At 40.3% G+C, this 19,510-nt stretch overlaps 1 protein-coding gene across 1 annotated transcript in view; it reads right to left on the bottom strand.

The window, feature by feature from the left end:
• Nucleotides 1-19,510, bottom strand: part of KNTC1 (kinetochore associated 1) — a 109,816-nt gene that overhangs the window by 43,475 nt on the left and 46,831 nt on the right. Inside the window, exons 27-39 of the mRNA XM_053589707.1 lie at nt 19,083-19,181; nt 18,362-18,465; nt 18,115-18,214; nt 17,609-17,743; nt 16,510-16,629; nt 12,877-12,949; nt 11,719-11,786; nt 5,374-5,654; nt 4,568-4,740; nt 4,034-4,131; nt 3,036-3,174; nt 2,195-2,251; nt 553-716 (exon numbers count right to left, since the gene is read on the bottom strand). Coding sequence (XP_053445682.1) covers nt 553-716; nt 2,195-2,251; nt 3,036-3,174; nt 4,034-4,131; nt 4,568-4,740; nt 5,374-5,654; nt 11,719-11,786; nt 12,877-12,949; nt 16,510-16,629; nt 17,609-17,743; nt 18,115-18,214; nt 18,362-18,465; nt 19,083-19,181 — 1,611 coding nt within the window. The remainder of the gene's footprint in view (nt 1-552; nt 717-2,194; nt 2,252-3,035; nt 3,175-4,033; nt 4,132-4,567; nt 4,741-5,373; nt 5,655-11,718; nt 11,787-12,876; nt 12,950-16,509; nt 16,630-17,608; nt 17,744-18,114; nt 18,215-18,361; nt 18,466-19,082; nt 19,182-19,510) is intronic.

Here is a 19,510-nt window from a genome sequence, read left to right on the forward strand (position 1 = left end):
CCCAAGGACAGCTGCAACCAAAAAAAAAAAATAGCTGGGTGTTGTGGCAGGTGCCTATAGTTCCAGCTACTTATGAGGCTGAGGCAAGAGAATCACTTAAGCCCCAAATTTTAAGGTTACTGTGAGTTGTGACGCCACGGCCTTCTACCGAGGGTCACATAGTGAGACTCTGTCTCAAAAAACAAACAAACAGCAGGGAGATATTTTTGACCCAATGTGACATAGTCAAAACTGCACTGAGCTTGTAGTGCAAAGACTTATTACAACCAAAAATCTCATTTAACTTATTTACCTCCCTGAATCTGAGTTTCCACATTTGTAAAATGGAGACTTTTAGGTTTATTGAAAAGAGTATGAAAAGTATGTGCAAGCACCTTGAACTACGCTGGAATCTTAGTAGATACTCAACAAATGTTTCTTAAATCTGACAAATTATCAGTTTCCTTGTTACATAGCCAAATAGGATAATGTGGACACCCAATTCCTTTGTTTGGGCAGTGCTTTTTCATCTATATTCACCCGAAGTCCAAGTATTTGTTCTCAAAACTATACCTTTTCACTTAAACTGGCATTCATGAAGTTTGACACAGAGTGCTGAAGACAGGTACCAAATGAACCAACTACAAATCTTAGGGCCAGTTCCCACTGGCTAGATTCCTGAAGGTTTTGAAGTAGGGCAGAAATGGAATTTATAACAGGCAAAATAAGGCCATCTCCTGTGAAGTGATAAAAAGATTTTACCTAAATAAAGGAATTTTCCTATTTACATTTTATAAACAAAAAGACTGTATTATTGAAAACTGTTTTCAGGTATAGCCCACTTCTTCAATGCATGGAATTCATTCTCAAGTTAGTTATTGGGAGTTAACACAAGGCTTGACTTAAACAACAACAAAAAGTCACCATGTCCACTAGAAAATGAGATACTTTACTTTTTATTCTTCCTTTTTTTTTTTTTTTTGCAGTTTTTCTTTTTGGCTGGGGTTGGGTTTCAACCCACCACCACCGGTACATGGGGCTGGCACCCTACTCCTTTGAACCACAGGCACCTCCCAGATACTTTATTATAATTAATTAATTTATTTTTTGTAGAGACAGAGGCTCACTTTATTGCCCTTGGTAGAGTGCTGTGGTGTCACACAGCTCACAGCAACCTCCAACTCCTGGGCTTAGGCGATTCTTGCCTCTGCCTCCCAAGTAGCTGGGATGACAGGCGCCCACCACAATACCGGCTATTTTTTGTTGCAGTTTGGCCGGGGCCAGGTTTGAACCCGCCACCCTTGGTATATGGGGCCGGCACCCTACCCTCTGAGCCACAGGTGCCACCCAAAATGAGATACTTTAATTGTAACTTACTTAGTTCACCTGAGATGTTTAAATCATTAGCTGATGAAAACCATCTCTCCATTTGGGAGACTAAAATTTGTGAACAAATTCATAAAAAGTTCATATAAGCTATTGCACAATCTCCTGATCATTTAGATGACTAGCAATAGAAGAGTAATAACTAAATAATTACATTAAGAACATTAAGTCAGATTCATATTCAGAATTTCAAGGAATTTCTGTAACTGAGTGTTTAAAAAATCTTAATGCCAGGCGGCGCCTGTGGCTCAGTGGGTAGGGTGCCGGCCCCATATGCCGAGGGTGGCAGGTTCGGACCCAGGCCCGGCCAAAACTGCAACAAAAAAAATAGCCGGGCGTTGTGGCGGGCGCCTGTAGTCCCAGCTGCTCGGGAGGCTGAGGCAAGAGAATCGCATAAGCCTAAGAGTTAGAGGTTGCTGTGAGCCATGTGACGCCACGGCACTCTACCCGAGGGCGGTACAGTGAGACTCTGTCTCTACAAAAAAAAATAAAAATAAAATCTTAATGCCATCTTAATGCCATGCTACATACATTTCTTTTTTTTTGAGACAGATCCTCAAGCTGTTACCCTGGGTAGAGTGCCGTAGCGTCATAGCTCACAGCAACCTCCAAATCCTGGGCTTAAGCGATTCTCTTGCCTCAGCCTCCCAAGTAGCTGGGACTACAGGCGCCCGCCACAACGCCCAGCTATTTTTTGGTTGTAGTTGTCATTGTTGTTTGGCAGGCACGAGCTGGATTTGAACCCACCAGCTCTGGTGTATGTGACTGGCACCTTAGCTGCTTGAGCTACAGGTGCCGAGCCACTACATACATTTCTGATGCCAAATACCTTCATTAGCAGAGCAGTATGGCAAACTTGTAGACTCCAAGGGATATCTCTTGCTTTCTACAAAAGAGAATGATAAAATTAACACTAACTAAAATAACTCTTTTATAAAGCACATAAACTCAGAGATATTTAAATACTGTGCAAATAATGTTCTTTTTTTTTTTTTTTTTTAAGACAGAGCCTCAAGCTGTCACCCTGGGTAGAGTGCCGTGGCATCACAGCTCACAGCAACCTCCAAATCCTGGGCTCAAGTGATTCTCCTGCCTCCCAAGTAGCTGGGACTACAGGTGCCTGCCACAACGCCCAGCTATTTTTTGGTTGCAGCCGTCATTGTTGTTTGCTGGGCCCAGGATGGATTCGAACCCACTAGCTCAGGTGTAAGTGACTGGCACCTTAGCTGCTTGAGCCACAGGCACCAAGCCAGCAAATAATGTTCTAAAGCAAACTGCTTGAAAAAGTTAAAATACACATACAGAGAAGTATACTGGGAAGTGTACAACCTGATAAACGTCCACAAACTGAATGGAGCAGTACCCAGACCAACAAATAGAACATTACCAGCACCCCAGGTACTCTTCCATGTCCTTTGCAGTCATTAACCACCCCAAGGGCAACCACTACCCTGAATTCCAACAGAATCAGCTTAGTCTTAGCCTGGTTTTGTACTTAATGTAGATGAACTCATATAGTATATAATCTTTTGTATCTGGTTCCTATTGATCAACAATATACCTAGAAGATTCATTCATGTTATAGTCTGTAATACTAGTTACAAATCTCTTTAGTTTAAATTTGCATAAAGCAGAAAGACATACAAAGAAATGATATAAATAAGATTTACCAGTTAGAGGCACAAGCGATGAAATCAATTCATAAATAACCGGTAGCACCAATTGTGACTCAAGAACAATTCCGTCTTCACTGAAGAAGTCACTGTAAGACCACTCTTCATATGGATCTTTATGAGTTCCAAAAGAAGTCTACCAAATCACACAGAAACAACAGAACTCAGTATATTGCAGAACACAGATAACATCTTCACCAAGCAGAATCCACAATCAGATATATTAGTGCCCAATTGTTCTGAAGGTCAAACACAACTATGTACTACGTTTCTTCTGGTATATAGCTTATACAAATGTAAATTTACATTAAATTCTAACAAAAGGACAAGGTCCAGAGAGGCCTTATTTGAAGCCCAGTATTTTAACAGGCATTTCAAATTAAAGTCATTAAATGTGGGCTTGGCACCCATAGCACAGTGATTATGGCGCCAGCCACATACACCAGAGCTGACAGATTCAAACCCAGTTTGGGCCTGCCAACAATGACAACTACAACCAAAAAACAGCCAGACATTGTGGCCTGTAGTCTCAGCTACTTGGAAGGCTGAGGCAAGAGAATTGCTTATGCCCAAGAGTTTAACATTCCTGTGAGCTGTGATGCCACAGCACTCTACTGAGGGGAACATAGTGAGACTCTGTCTCAAAAATACAAAAAAACCCCACAAAAACCATTGAATGTAACTGGAAAAAAGAAAAGGTCTCATTCCCTTAACAAGTTTTCTAGTCTAAGTGAGATGTGGTGGCTCACACTTATAATCACAGTACTGTGGGAGGCTGAGGTAAGAGGACCACTTGAGGCCAAGAGCTCAAATGACTAGACTGACCAACATAGCAAGATCCCATCTCTACTAAAAAAGTAGTTTTCTACTCTAAAGTAAGAAAATATAAGAAGTAGATCCCATATTTTCCTAAACTATACAAGTGATTTTAAAACAGCACATTATGGTTGGCAGGGAATTTTCTTGGAGGAAAATAAAAATCAAAATTAACTTACTTTCATTAGAATTCCACAGTCATCCATTTGGCATTGTCTTGAAAGCTCTACTGCTGTTAAAGTATATTTACATAATTCTAAAGCATCTAATAAAAGATCTGAAAGGAAATGGAGAGAGAGAAATCATTAAACTCATATTTCATGTCTCCAATGAAAACAATCTTTTCATAATTATTATTCAAAATTCTAAGGAAGGCCACAAAATAGGAAGGTTTCAACATAGCTTTGACTATCTTAAATAATGCAATTCAAACTTTTTCTTAAACTTGGCTTAAAAATAAAATAATACAAAGAATTTCATAATCCTACTAAAGTGAATAACATCAACTGTCATTGTTAATATTTTGAAACATTGTACAATTATCCTCAAAGGGAATCAATTAAGGGAATCAATTATAATTATTCCTTTATAAAATGATGATACTATCTCTTGTCTAGTTACTATACTGTCCAGTTATAAAGTGAAAGCATTTGGGGAATAAGATTGAAACAAATCTGAGAATATAAAACTATGTATATTATAAATCTTGTCACCTGGACTGCAGATGGTGGCAGCTTGGCATGCTAGATCATGTATCTCAGAAGGAAGGTTCAGACCCACAGGTGCTGCCATTGGGATATCATCAGCCAACATCTGACAAAGTCTCTGACATGTCAGAAACAGTAATTTCCCAGTGTCAGCATTGCAGTGATACTTAAACAAATCTCTTTAAGTAGGAAAGGAAATGTTGGTAGTTAGAATACTCATATTGAAAGTAAACACACGTGTCTTTCTGGGGTTAATATATAACCATCATCATCAACATATATGATGTTCCCAAAATGTTTTCATGGTATATGGTACACTTTGTTTTTCAAGTTATAGTAGATATCTTCACAGGCAGTCCCTGGGTTACAAATGAGATAAGTTCTGTACCTATGTTCTTAAGTTGAATTTGTATGTAAGTTATACCTACTACCTGTAACAGCTGCCATTTGTAAGTGCGAGTTGTACATCAGTTGGATGTTGGTAACTCGGGGACTCACTCACTGAAATGGCCTCTGTTCATAAGTGTGAGGTATAAGTTGGATGTTTGTAACTTAAGGACTGCCTATCAATGCTGAAGTACACAGTAATTTAAATTTAATGGTTATGTTACCTAACTCTGCAGTATTTGCTGCTTGCCTTTGACACTATTATTTTCAGACATAGAATCCCAAAATAGACTCTCAGGGCAAGAAATTGAGAATTCCTTCAGTGAAAACAAAAAAGTACCACTGGCCCCACCCTCATGACTAAAGAAAAGCAAGCAAATGTTACTTTCAGACAAGCTGTACAATTCAGGGATCTGGAACATCACCTGCATTTTTTCAGTGCTGTTCCTACATTCCCATCTTTTAAGGCTCTTAAGGTCAGCTCTGCCTCCAGCTCTTGTCTGGACACTTGCAGGGCCAGCGCCTGTCTGTGCACCTTTGACTCCAGGCTCAGGTTCTTCTCCTCAGCAGCCATGGGCATTAGGGTGCTCTTGGGTTTGTGTTTAGCCTGTGCAACTTCATGAATTTTAATGTACTGTTCCTGGAGATCTGCAACCAGGGAACTATTGCTATAATCTTCAAATGAAAGAAAGATCTCAAAGTTCTCCTGTAGCAAAGGTAAACAAGACAAAGGCCCCAAGTCTGTTTAGTTGATCTATTGTTAAAAAAAAAAAAAAAAAATCATTTTTTTTTGTTGTCTCTGCTGTTTGAATAAGATTATCATTCTTTTTTAAACTTTATCACCTCTCCCTCAAAGACTATTTTGTAAATTACGAATTTAAGACTTGAGACTCAGTGCCTGTAGCTCAGCGGCTAGGGTGCAAGCCACATACACCAGGGCTGGTGGAGTCGAACCCAGCCTGGGCCTGCCAAGCAAAAATGGCAACAACAACAACAACAACAACAAAAATAGCCGGGTGTTGTGGCAGTGCCTGTAGTCCCAGCTACTTGAGAGGCTGAGGCAAGAGAATCGCTTATGCTCAAGAGTTTGAGGTTGATGTGAGCTGTGATGCCACAGCACTCTATCGAGGGTGACATAACAAGACTCTGTCTCAAAAAAAAAAAAGAACTTAAGACTTGATATTTCAAGTCAAAAAATTAACAATATTAGAAAAAGATCAGAAAACAGTTTGGGAAGATCAGGTTAACCAGGGTTTCTAAATTTCCATATTACTGACATTTTGGGACATATAATTCATTGTTGTGAGGAGCTCCGTATAGAAAGAAGGAAGAGGGCGGCACCTGTGGCTCAAGGAGTAGGGCACTGGTCCTATATGCTGGAGGTGGCGGGTTCAAACCCAGCCCTGGCCAAAAACCACAAAAAAAAAAAAAAAAAAAAAAAGAAAGAAGGAAGAATTAAGTATTAGGTTTGGGTGATTCTATCCTGGTGGCTTGAAGAAGTCAGCTTTGTTCTTTTTCTATAACTACTGATTGGCTGTTAACTCCAGACCTAAAACTTATTTCTCAGATCCAATAAAAATATCCCACTGAAGGCTGGGCATGGTGATCACACCTGTAATCCTAGCACTTTGGGAAGCCAAGGCTAGAGGATCACTTAGGGCCAAGAATTCAAGAGAGGCTGGACTCTAGCTCAGGCAACAGAACAAGACCTATCTTTTTTTTTTTTTTTGGGACACAGTCTCACTATATTACCCTGGGTAGAGTGCTGTGGAGTCACAGCTCACAGCAACCTGAAACTCTTGGGCTTAAGCGATTCTCTAGCCTCAGCCTCTCAAGTAGCTGGGACTACAGGCGCCCACCACAATGACAACCATTGTTGTAGTTGTCATCATTGTTTGGCAGGCCTGGGATGGATTTGAACCCGCCAGCTCCGGTGTATGTGACTGGCACCCTAGCTGCTGAGCTACAGGAACTAAGCCGCAAGACCCTATCCTAAAACAAACAAAAAAATCTCACTGAATCCCAGGGAAGGAAATCAGACCCTCTTGGGTGGTGCCTGTGGCTCAAGGAGTAGGGCACTGGCCCCATGTTTCAGAGGTGGTGGGTTCAAACCTGACCCCAGCCAAAAACTGCAGAAAAAGAAAAGAAATCAGACCCTGTGCTTTGGCGCCACACTTTAGATCTGGGTTTCTCAATCTTGGCAGTACCTTGGGCCAGATAATTCTATTGTAGGAGGCCATCCTTTGTGTATTGAGCAGCACCCTTGGCTTCTACCCACTGCATGACAGTATTACCCTCCCCACATCAGTTGTGACAATCAAAAAATATCTCCAGGCTGGGTGGGTGCAGTGGTTCATGCCTATAATCCTAACACTCTTGAAGGCCAAGGCAGGTGGATCACTTGGGCTCAGAAGTTTGAGACCAGCCTGAGTAAAAGCAAGACCATATCTCTATTAAAAATAGAAAAAACTGGGCGGCGCCTGTGGCTCAGTAGGTAAGGCGCCGGCCCCATATATCGAGGGTGGCGGGTTCAAACCCGGCCCGGCTGAACTGCAACCAAAAAATAGCTGGGCGTTGTGGCGGGCACCTGTAGTCCCAGCTACTCGGGAGGCTGAGGCAAGAGAATCGCTTAAGCCCAGGAGGTGGAGGTTGCTGTGAGCTGTGTGAGGCCACGGCACTCTACCGAGGGCCATAAAGTGAGACTCTGTCTCTACAAAAAAAAAAAAAAAAAAAAACAAAAAACAAAAAATAGAAAAAACTAGCTGAGCACTGTGGTGGCACCAGCAGTCCCAGGTACCTGGGAGGCAGAGGCCAGAAGATTGCTTGAGCCCAATAGCTTGAGGTTGCTGTGCCACTCCACCATGGCACTCTACCCAGGGCGACAGAGTGAGGCTCTTTCTCGGGGGTGGGGGTGGGGGGGTGGTGGAGTTCCAGACTTGCCATCCTTATAACAGCTTAACCTCATAAACATTGACCATTCTCTTTGTATTTCCTTTCAGTTTTCTTCATCAGCATTTTATGGCCAAATTGTTGAATTTCATACCTTACCTTTTCTTTTCTTTTTTTTTTTTTTATAGACAGAGTCTCACTTTACCGCCCTAGTAGAGTGCCATGACGTCACACGGCTCACAGCAACCTCCAGCTTTTGGGCTTACGTGATTCTCTTGTCTCAGCCTCCCGAGCAGCTGGGACTACAGGCACCCGCCACAATGCCCGGCTATTTTTTGGCTGCAGTTTGGCAGAGGCCGGGTTTGAACCCACTACCTTCGGTATATGGGGCCGGCGCCCTACTCACTGAGCCACAGGTGCCACCCCATACCTTACCTTTTCTACTTAACATTATGTAATTTCCCCCTTTCAGTCATTACAAGGACTTCATAAATATTATTTTTGATGGCTACATAACATATAATCTATAGTGGAGTCAATATTTATAAAATGTGATAAAAATTTCAAACCGATATTTTCTTCAAATTATTTATTTATTTTTTGAGACAGAGCCTCATTGTGTCATCCTCGGTAGAGTGCCGTGGAGTCACAGCTCACAGCAAGTTCCAACTCTTGGGCTTAAGTGATTCTCTTGCCTCAGCCTCCCAGGTAGCTGGGACTATAGGCGATCACCACAACACCTGGCAATTTTCTTGTTGCAGTTGTCATTGTTGTCCAGCTGGCCCAGGCCAGGCTTGAACCCTTGGTGCATGTGGTTGGCACCGTAACCAATGTGCTACAGGTACAAAGCCTCCCCAAATTACTGATCTTTCCCTGAAGAAGATGCATCATGCATAAGTACACATTTATACAATCAAATATAAGAACTGACCACTGATATTTGCTATGCTATATTGTTGAAGGATCTTCATTACATGTCATAATACCACAAAAATTTCTGTTTGGATAGACATAGGCTATCTCTAGAAGGAAAACAAGAATCTTGTGACAGTGGCTGCATCTGGATAGTTTGAGTGTCAGGGCAGGAAGAAGACTTATTTATTTTTTGTATTATTATTATTATTATTTTTGAGACAGTCCCAAGCTATTGCCCTGGGTAGAATGCTGTGGTGTCATAGCTCAAAGCAACCTCCAACTCTTAGGCTCAAGTGATCCTCTTGCCTCAGTTTTTCTAATGTTAGTAGAGACGCACCATCTGTCCTCCTGCCTTAGTTTTTTCTACTGAGTAGAGACGCATCATCTGCATTTTCTACTGTTAGGTCTCGCTTTTGCTCAGACTGGTCTTGAACTTGTCAGCTCAAGCTATTCACCTGCCTCAGCCTCCCAGAGTGTTAGGATTACAGGCATGAGCCACCAGGCCCAGCAATATTTTATTTTATTTTATTTTATTTTTTGAGTCAGTGTCTCAAGCTATTGCAATGGGTAGAGTGCAACATGGCATCATCATAGCTCACAGCAACCTCCAATTCCTGGGCTCAAGCAATCTTCTTCCCTCAATTTTTCTATTTTTTTTTTTTTTTGTAGAGACAGAGTCTCACTTTATGGCCCTCGGTAGAGTGCCATGGCATCACACAGCTCACAGCAACCTCCAACTCCCAGGTTTAAGCAATTCTCTTGCCTCAGCCTCCCGAGTAGCTGGGACTACAGGCGCCCGCCACAACGCCCAGCTATTTTTTTTGGTTGCAGTTCAGCCGGGGCTGGGTTTGAACCTGCCACCCTCGGTATATGGGGCCGGCGCCTTACCAACTGAACCACAGGCACCGCCCAATTTTTCTATTTTTTAGTAGAGACAGGGTCTTGCTCTTGCTAGGGCTGTTCTCGAACTCATGAACTCAAGTAATCTACCCGTAGCGTGAGCCACCATGCCCAGCCATTTATTTTGGGGGGACAGGATTTCACTACGTTGCCTGGTCTCAAACTCATAGGCTCAAGTGATCTTTTAATAAGTGTATTAAAATTAATTCTGTAGTGCATATTGTGAAGAATAAAGAATTATTTCTTGGGCGGCACCTGTGGCTCAGTGGGTGGGGCACCGGCCCCATATACTGAGGGTGGCGGGTTCAGGCCTGGCCCCAGCCAAACTGCAACAACAACAACAACAACAACAACAACAACCAAAAAAAGAATTAATTCTTTGATAAAAAGAAAAAGGTTTAAAAGAGTATAGTGTGAAAAATAAGTCTTCCTAAGCCAGGGATGTTGGTGTGCATCTATAGTTTTAGCTACTCAGGAGGATAGGGCAGGAGGGTTGCTGAGCCCAGGAGCTCAAAGCTACAGTGAGCTATGACTGGACCACTGCACTCCAGCCTGGGCTACAGAGTGAGACCCTATCTGTACAGACACACACCAGATCTGGCATAATAAATATTAAAAAATAGTAACATGGGGCGGCGCCTGTGGCTCAGTGAGTAGGGCACCGGCCCCATATGCTGAGGGTGGTGGGTTCAAACCCAGCCCCGGCCAAACTGCAACAAAAAAATAGCCAGGCGTTGTGGCGGGCGCCTGTAGTCCCAGCTGCTCGGGAGGCTGAGGCAAGAGAATCGCGTAAGCCGAAGAGTTTGAGGTTGCTGTGAGCCGTGTGACGCCACGGCACTCTACCCGAGGGCGGTACAGTGAGACTCTGTCTCTACAAAAAAAAAATAGTAACATGATAGGATGGTGCCTGTGGCTCAAAGGGGTAGGGCGCTGGCCCCATATTCCAGAGGTGGTGGGTTCAAACCCAGCCCAGGCCAAAAACTGGAAAAAAAAAAAAAGTAACATGATAAATATGCACGATTTTGCCTAGATCAAAAATCATTGCCTTAAAATACCTCTCTCTCGGGCAGCACCTGTGGCTCAAGGAGTAGGGCGCCGGTCCCATATGCCAGAGGTGGTGGGTTCAAACCCAGCCCCGGCCAAAAATCACAAAAAAAAAATAAATAAATAAAATACCTCTTTCTTTTTTTTTTTCGTACAGAATCTCACTTTATCGTCCTTGGTAGAGTGTCCTGGCGTCACACAGCTCACAGCAACCTCTGACTCCTGGGCTTAGATGATTCTCTTGCCTCAGCCTCCTGAGTAGCTGGGACTACAGGTGCCCGCCACAATGCCCAGCTATTTTTTTGTTGCAGTTTGGCCAGGGCTGGGTTTGAACCCACCACCCTCGGTATATGGTTCTAGCGCCCCACCCACTGACCCACAGGCACCACCCAATACCTCTAACTTTCAAATGTAAGAAAAGCACAGAGAACTTAACTTATGCTCATTCTCCAGATGCTTTTCACAAATAATCCTATTGTCATTATAGCAGGTCTCAAAATTTTGGGTCACAGAACTCCTATACACACTTACTTATTTTATTCTACTTACATAAAATAGCTAGAATAGACAAATTTTATAGAGACAGAAAGTTGAATAAAGGTTACCAGGTACTGTGGGAAGAGAGGAATGGGGAAGTTATTGCTTAATGGCTACAAAGTTTCTGCTTAGAGTGATGAAAAATAGACACCACTGTGAATGTAATTAATGCCACTGAATTGTATGTGGAAAAATGTTAAAATTGATCATTTCTTGTTATTAAAATATTCATGTATTTTACCATGATTTTAAAAAATCAATAATGCAATATACCAAAAATCATTTACTTATATACTTTACATGAATTAATTATAGGGTATTGGTTAAGTCTCAATAAAGATGTTGAAAGACAAAGAGAAGAGAAAGAGAGAAAGAAAACAAAGGATAATCAATACCTCAAATCCTTGAAGGCTACTGCAGAAAATTTTGAGAAATAAATATATTGAAGTCAACTAATAACATTTGATATAGCTCAACATCTTTACCTGTAAGCTGGCAACCACTTTAAATAATTTCAAGATTTCTTCACATTCATCCTTCTTCTGAAGATTGCCTACAATTAAAGTTTTAAAAGTTCACAGTTATGATTTAATTAAAAAATTCAAAATAAAATTTTAAAAGTTACGGCAGACATACAAATTCCCACATTAGGAGAATTTTTAAAAGGTAACATTTTATTTATTATTTACTTACCAATTAATTATTTTTTCAGACAAAGTCTCATTTTGTCACCCCCAGTTGAGTGCCATGGCGTCATAGCTCATAGCAACCTCAGACTCTTGGGCTCAAGCAATTCTCCTGCCTCAGCCACCCAGTAGCTGAGACTACAGGTGCCAGCCACAACCGCCCAGTCCCAAACTTGTGAGCTCAGGCAATCCTCCGCCTGCCTCGGCCTCCCAAAGTGCTGGGATTATAGGCGTGAGCCACCTGCCCAAGGGTAACAATTTAGTTAACTTTGGTTCTCTTATCTCAATTCTTCAGTTCTTTTCAGATGCTGATAAAAGGTAAAAAAGGTAACCCCAGGAGTTACCATTGTATTTTTTTGTTTGTTTTTTTTTTTTGAGACAGAGTCTCAAGCTGTCACCCTGGATAGTGCTATGGTATCACAGCTCACAGCAAACTCCAACTCTTGCTCTGAAGCAATCCTCTTGTCTCAGTTTTTCTATTTTTAGTAGAGACAGGGGTCTCACTCTTACTCAGGCTGGTCTCTTGAACTCATGAGCTTAAGAAATACACCCGCCTCGACCTCCCAGAATGCTAGGATTACAGGCGTGAGGCACTGCGCCTGGCCAGGAGTTAGTTCCTTAATTGTTTTAAGTTCGAGTTTAAATGGATTTTTCTTTTCCATGATCATAACCACCAATAATTGAAAAAAATGAGCAATGAGTTCAAGGCATCAAAGAAATCTAGTCTAGCATTAAATAACTTAATGAAGCATATAAACAAATGAAAGGCTGGTTCTACATGCTTCTATTCTTGCACTGCTAATATAGGAATAAGGCAAGAAAGATTTTTCATGAAGAAAAATGGGTAAGATTGATACAACCAGAACCAGAAAAACTGTGTATGATAAAAGCTGCCCCTTTCTGAAAAGGATGAGCTATGGAACCAAACTAAGATGAGGGAACAGAGGTAGAGACTACCTTTCTGAATGTCGCGTAGTATTTTAAGAAGGTCTACTGACGTCTTCGCAACAGAGATTCTCCAGGCCTTGTCCTAAAAAGAAAAATGCAAAATGAAATCTCCTGCCTTTATTGATGACATAGGTAGTACACATACGAGAACACACAGAGAAAGGACAGAATCAGGAAAACAAAGTTGTTTAAAAAATGGGAGGACTGTATTGGGAGTTGGGCAATCAACAAGTGGATCCTAAAATGAGTCTTATAGAGGCTAAACATGAAAAACTCTAGGGTAAACTCTTGGATATATGATTTGGAAATACCATAGATGTTTAAGCTCTCCTAAATTACCTTTCAACTACACTACCATTAACACTCTTATTTTTTTTTAGTTATTTACTATTTGAAAAAAAATTTGGAAAAGTTCTTTGGAAAAGTTAAGATGAGGTCTAATAATCTAGAGAATAGAAGTTTAATAAATATTTTCCAGTAATTATTTAAAAGTTTCCTTTTTTTTTTTTTTTAGCCAGGCAATTGTGGCAGGCGCCTGTAGTCCCAGCTACTTAGGAGGCTAAGGTAAGAGAATTGCTTAAGCCCAAGAGTTTGAGGTTGCAGTGAGCTGTGATGCCATGGCACTCTACTGAGGGTGACATAGTGAGACTCTGTCTCAAAAACTTTTTTTTTTTAATCAAAAAAATAAGAGCAAACAATCCTATCTACCAGTGGCAAGAGATAAGAACAGAACCTTCTCTGAGGAAGACAAACGCATGGCTAACATATGAAAAAAATGCTCATCGTCCCCAATCATCAGAGAAATGCAAATTAAAACCACCTTGGCCCACATTGCAAGGTCTCAAAGCTGCAGACACCGCTGTGGCTATGCAGAGAAGGGAACACTTTTTTTACACTGCTGATGGGACTACCAACTAATACAACTTCCTTCCTTTTAGGAAGAAAGTATGAAGAATCCTCAAAGAACTCAAATTAGACCTATTTTTTTTTTTTTTTTGAGACAGAGTCTCATTTTGGCACCCTTGGTAAAGTGCCGTTGCATGATAACTCACAGCAACGTCAAACTCTTGGGCTCAAGCAATTCTCTTGCCTCAGCCTCTTAAGTAGCTGGGACTACAGGTGCCTGCCACAACGCTCAGCTGTTTTTTTAGAGACAGGGTCTCACTCTTGCTCAGGCTGGTCTTGAACCTGGGAGCTCAGGCAATCCACCTGCCTCGGACTTCCAGAGTTCTAGGATTACAGGCCCAGCTGAGACTTCCCATTTGATCCTGCAATTCCATTAGTAGGCATCTACCCAGAAGAAAATAAATAATTTTATCATAAGGACATTTGCAATAGATTGTTTATCACAGCTCAATTTACAATCATCGAAATGTGGAAACAGACTAAATGCCCACCAACTCAGGAATGGATTAACAAGCTATGTTATATAGCACGGAATACTACTCAGCCATGATAAAGATGGAGACTTTATCTCTTTTGTATTAACTTGGATGGAGTTGAAACACATTCTTCCTAGTAATGTATCACAAGAATAGAAAAGCAAGTATGCAGTGTACTCAATACTAATACGAAGCCAGTAGACCATATAATACACTCCCACATAAAAGAAAAACTCAAATCAATTCAAGGTGGGGGAGCAGGAGAATAAGGGAGCAGGGAGAGTGGAAAAAAGTTTTCTTTAAAAGAAAGAAAAAAAGGGCGGCGCCTATGGCTCAAGGAGTAGGGCGCCAGTCCCATATGCCGGAGGTGGCAGGTTCAAACCCAGCCCCGGCCAAAAATCACAAAAAAAAAAAAAGAAAAGAAAAAGGTTTAATTAATATATTCCAATTTTCACTATTGGGGCAGTTCAAGCTGGTGGTTAGGAACACAGACGATGGTATTATACAGATAAGAGTTGAGGCTCTGGCAGCGCCAGTAGCTCAGTTGGTAGGGTGCTGGCCACATACACCCAGGCTGGTGGGTTCAAACCTGGCCTGGGCCAGCTAACCAACAATGACAACTGCAACAAAAAAATAGCCAGGGCTCGGTGCCTGTGGCTCAATCGGCTAAGGCACCAGCCACATACACCTGAGCTGGTGGGTTTGAATCCAGCCTGGGCCCGCCAAACAACGATGGCTGCAACCAAAAAATAGCTGGGCATTGTGGTGGGCGCCTGTAGTCCCAGCTACTTGGGAGGCGAAGGCAGGAGAATTGCTTGAGCCCAGGAGTTGGAGGTTGCTGTGAACTGTGATGCCATGGCACTCTACCCAGGACGACAGCTTGAGGTTCTGTCTCAAAAAAAAAAAAAAAAAATAGCTGGGCATGAAGTAGATAATTTATTTCCAGGTGGTATGAGAGCCTGTAGTCCCAGCTTCTTGGGAGGCTAAGGCAAGAGAATCGCTTAAGCCCAAGAGTTGGAGGTTGCTGTGATGTGCGATACCACAGCACTCTACCCAGGGCCACAGCTTGAGACTTTGGCTCAAAAAAAAAAGTCATTTATCTTAATATTTTAGTTTCTGAATTTAATATATTAATATAAGGCGCTAACAATGGGAAGCATGGCATAGCTTTATTGGGAAGATGAAGTAGATAATTTATTTCCAGTATTCAATCTAATGCCTGCCACATAACAAAAGCATAAAAAATGTGTTAAAAAAAGGAAACTCACTTTCTACCCCTCTTCTCCATCCCCCTTTTTCTCCCTTTACTCCCCCCTTCTCCCTCCGTCTTCTACTCCCAAACCCTAAAAAAAAGAAAACTTATTTCTCTAAAAGAAAAAAATTATTGAAATGGACTGCCAAAAAAAAAAAAAAAGAAAGAAATGGACTGCCGAGAGAAGATAGGAGGTATCTATAACTAAGGGTTTAAACACCCAGCTATCCTGGATGAATTAGGTATTGGGTTCCTTATCTTTAAAGAAGTAAACTGGGCCAGACATGGTGGCTCATGTCTGTAATTCTAGCACTCTGGAGGCCAGGGCAAGAGAATTGTTTGAGCTCAGTAGTTCAAGACCAGCCTGAGCAACAGTGCGACCCTATCTCTCCAAGATATAGAAAAATTAGCCTGGCGAGGTGGCATGTGCTTATAGGTCCAGGTTACTTGGGAGCCTGAGATAGGAGGATCATTTGAGCCCAGGACTTTCAGGTTACAGTGAGCGATGATGATGCCATTGCACCCTAGCCCAGTGACAGAGCAAGACTGTCAATAAAATAAATTAAAATAAATAAATAAAAATAAATAAATAATATAAATAAATAAAATACACTGGTTCCCTTGAAACCACATCTAAGTTTCAACATTCTAGGATTATTTACATTTACTTTGGTTCTGTAGCTGACAGCAATAATTAATGTCCTATACAATATAAAACACTGTTTATATTGGAAGGCATTATGAAAAATCCTTTATGTATCACAGCTACTTAAAGTAATCCTTCAAATTTGTGCAGATCCGAGGTTACTCTGAGTGGGCTCAAGCAACTGCTCGAAAGCAGCCATATTTGATTTTTTTTTTTCTGTGTAGTAAATTTAGAGCACTTTTCACATTAGGCCATTCTAACAATGAGAAAGATAGACTTCATATTTGTAAGTCTATCTTTTCTATCCTAATAATAAAAATCCATAAAAATTGGATTTGTGTTTTATTTAGTGAAAATCTCACCTCTTTAGAATTATCTGGTTCTTCTTGTAAGGCCAGTCGTGCCCATATGATAACTCTTTCTGCAGTTTTCTCAGCTTCAGCAGGAGGTAGAGACCTCAACAGAAGGAGACAATCTTCACCCTATAAACAGTGTTTGAAAGAAGAAAAAACAGCTGGTACCTACAAGGATTAATTTGGACTTATCTCTTTCTTTCTTTAACATGAAAAGACATCATTTTAACAAATAGATTATGGTTCAATGTTTTAAAAGTCTGAAAATTTCTTTCTTTTCTGTTGTTTTTGAGACAAAGTCACATTCTAACACCCTGGCTAGAGTGCAGTGGCACAATCATAGTTCACTGCAACCTCAATTTCCTAGGGTCAAGTGATCCTCCTGCCTTGGCCTCCCGAAGTGTGGCATTACAGGTATGAGCCACTATACCCAGCCCCCTGAAAATTTATAACAAACAATAAAATAAATTTAAGAGAAGTACTGTAAGAATGAAAAAATAAATACCACATATACTCAATACTAAATTGGAACTAGTCAATTAATACTTTTGTGCACAAATGGAAGTAAAACTTAACGGAAATCAAGGGGGGGGGAAGGGCAAGGTAAATTTACATCTAACTAGTGCAATGCGCATATTCTGGGTGAAGGGCACATTTACTAAGTACAACACTGACTTAAAATATACAAATGCAAATTTATATAATCAAATTATGTACACTCCTGTAATACTCAGAAAAAAAAAACCCTAGGTACCTAAGATTTATTTAATTCTTAGATATACCTATGGTTATAGAATTACATAAAAATAAAGACACTTAAAAATGTAAAGAACTTAAGAAAACATGCACCCTATTCTAGAATCAAAGGATCCTATAATATACAAAAAAATGTGAGTCTGAGTTTTGTTAACTTCCAGAGTATGAAAGCCAGCTTTAAAAGAATTCACAGATATGAAAAAAGTGACTGATCTAACACCCCATATTTTCACATTGGTATAACTTTATTTTGAGCACATATCTGTTTGGACAATTTGATGGGTTTCAATAATTTTTAAGCATTTAGTTAACAGAGAAGGCATATGAAATGACAATATAAAACTTACATTACCTGATCTCTATCAATTAGGTCAATAATTCTAAGACTGTAGATCTCATCATCAGACAACATAAATGCTTGGGCTACCTTCAAAGCATCTTCTAGAGAAGATGGGACATCTTGTTTGAGAATGTATCTGACCACCCTCTGAAACAAGAACAATATGTACACTTCTTTGCTATGAAATCTCAGAGAATCCAGAAGTCATTTGCTCATAAGGGCAAAGTAGCCATAAAATTAAAGTAACATAACAAAAAATAAACTGTATGAAAGATTAAAAAATGATTTATATTGTGAATCATATGAAAGTCCATTCTTCTTTATGAGCATCTTAATTTACCATTTGTTGTCCTTAATACTCTCACAAACTGAACACCCTATTAACATTGTATCTAACAAAAGAAAAGTAGTGGAAAACCTACATCTCTTAACCACTCAGAATATAATCCTCATGAAATTTCCCATGTTGGCGTAGAAATGGAAGGAAGGGGAAAAGATTCTTCATATAATGTACTTACCATTATTTCCTTATTTAAGAGATTCGCCTCTCTTATTCCATAGCCTCGAAGAAGCTTTTTCATCTCCATTAATTTGTAACTTTCCTGTAATAACTTGACTCTAAAAGCAAATTTATTGATATAACAGGAATTGTGTTTTTTATGAAATACTATGGGACGTAGTAAATAATAAAAAAATGTAAATGAATGTCAACTCAAAACGTGAGGTTTACCCAAAGCACAAAAAATAGGCACCCTGTAATCTTACTTGGGATGGTCCATTTCTAGGTGTTGTTTCACCAGCTGCTCCACAGCTGCACTCCAAGGAACCACTGCTGCGTACATTATCTTAAGCACAGCATCAAATATGAGCTACAAAGAAATATGCAATGACTAGCTCTTGAATTTGTTTCATGTACACTAATGGTACTGCCTACATCAGCAGAGGTCTTCCATCAACCATATGGTAGTTTAAGAATATTCATCTACTGACTGCAGAAGCATATATTTCTTTCTAATTTTCACACACAAATAGCAATTTTATTACTTAGAAAAATTCAGAAGAGTATTTTGACTGCAGATAGCTAAGACATACAGCTTCATTACTTTCTACAATCTCTTATCTCAAAACAATTTTCATGATTTTATTCACATTTTATAATGGGAACTAATAACAATGTGAAGTCAAAATAAAGGCATATTGAGACATAGTTAAAAACGTCTACTTGTTCATATAACCACAGAAAAGCCTGGAAAGATATGCACCCAATTGTCCATAGAGATTCTTTTGGGGGTGGGCATTAGAAAATGTTCATTTTTTATCTTTCATAAATACATAGAATTATAGATGATTTTCATTTTCTCATTCCTTTTTAATAGTATACAAATTATTCTTAACAAATATTTATACTCTTATGGGTCAGAAAAAAAATCTTTAAGAAAAGATCCAGTGCTCAAAAGGGAAACCCAAATGGTTAGTGTTTACTTACATCTGTGTCAGATAAACACCCTATCACTGCCATGGCCTTTGCTTCCCATGGTGTTTCAAAAAGTGATGTGGACTTTGAGCTACATCTCTTCAGTAAATCCTAAAAAGGAATAAACATATATATGTTTATTAAAAATGTAAGACTGTCAGCTGAACATGGCAGCTCACGTCTGTAATACTAGCACACTGAAAGGCTGAGGTAGGTAGATCGCTTAAGCTCAGGAGTTCGAGACCAGCTTGAGCAAGAGAGAGACCCATCTCTACTTAAAAAATTGAAAAATTAGCCAAGTATTGTGGTGGGTGCCTATAGTCCCAGCTATTCCAAAGGCTAAGGTAAGAGGATTGCTTGAGTGCAGGAGTCTGTGGTTACTGTGAGCTATGATGCCATAGCACTCTACTGAAGGTGACAAAGTGAGACTATGTCTCAAA

This window comes from Nycticebus coucang, chromosome 4 (assembly GCF_027406575.1).
Source record: "Nycticebus coucang isolate mNycCou1 chromosome 4, mNycCou1.pri, whole genome shotgun sequence".
Lineage (NCBI taxonomy): Eukaryota > Metazoa > Chordata > Mammalia > Primates > Lorisidae > Nycticebus > Nycticebus coucang.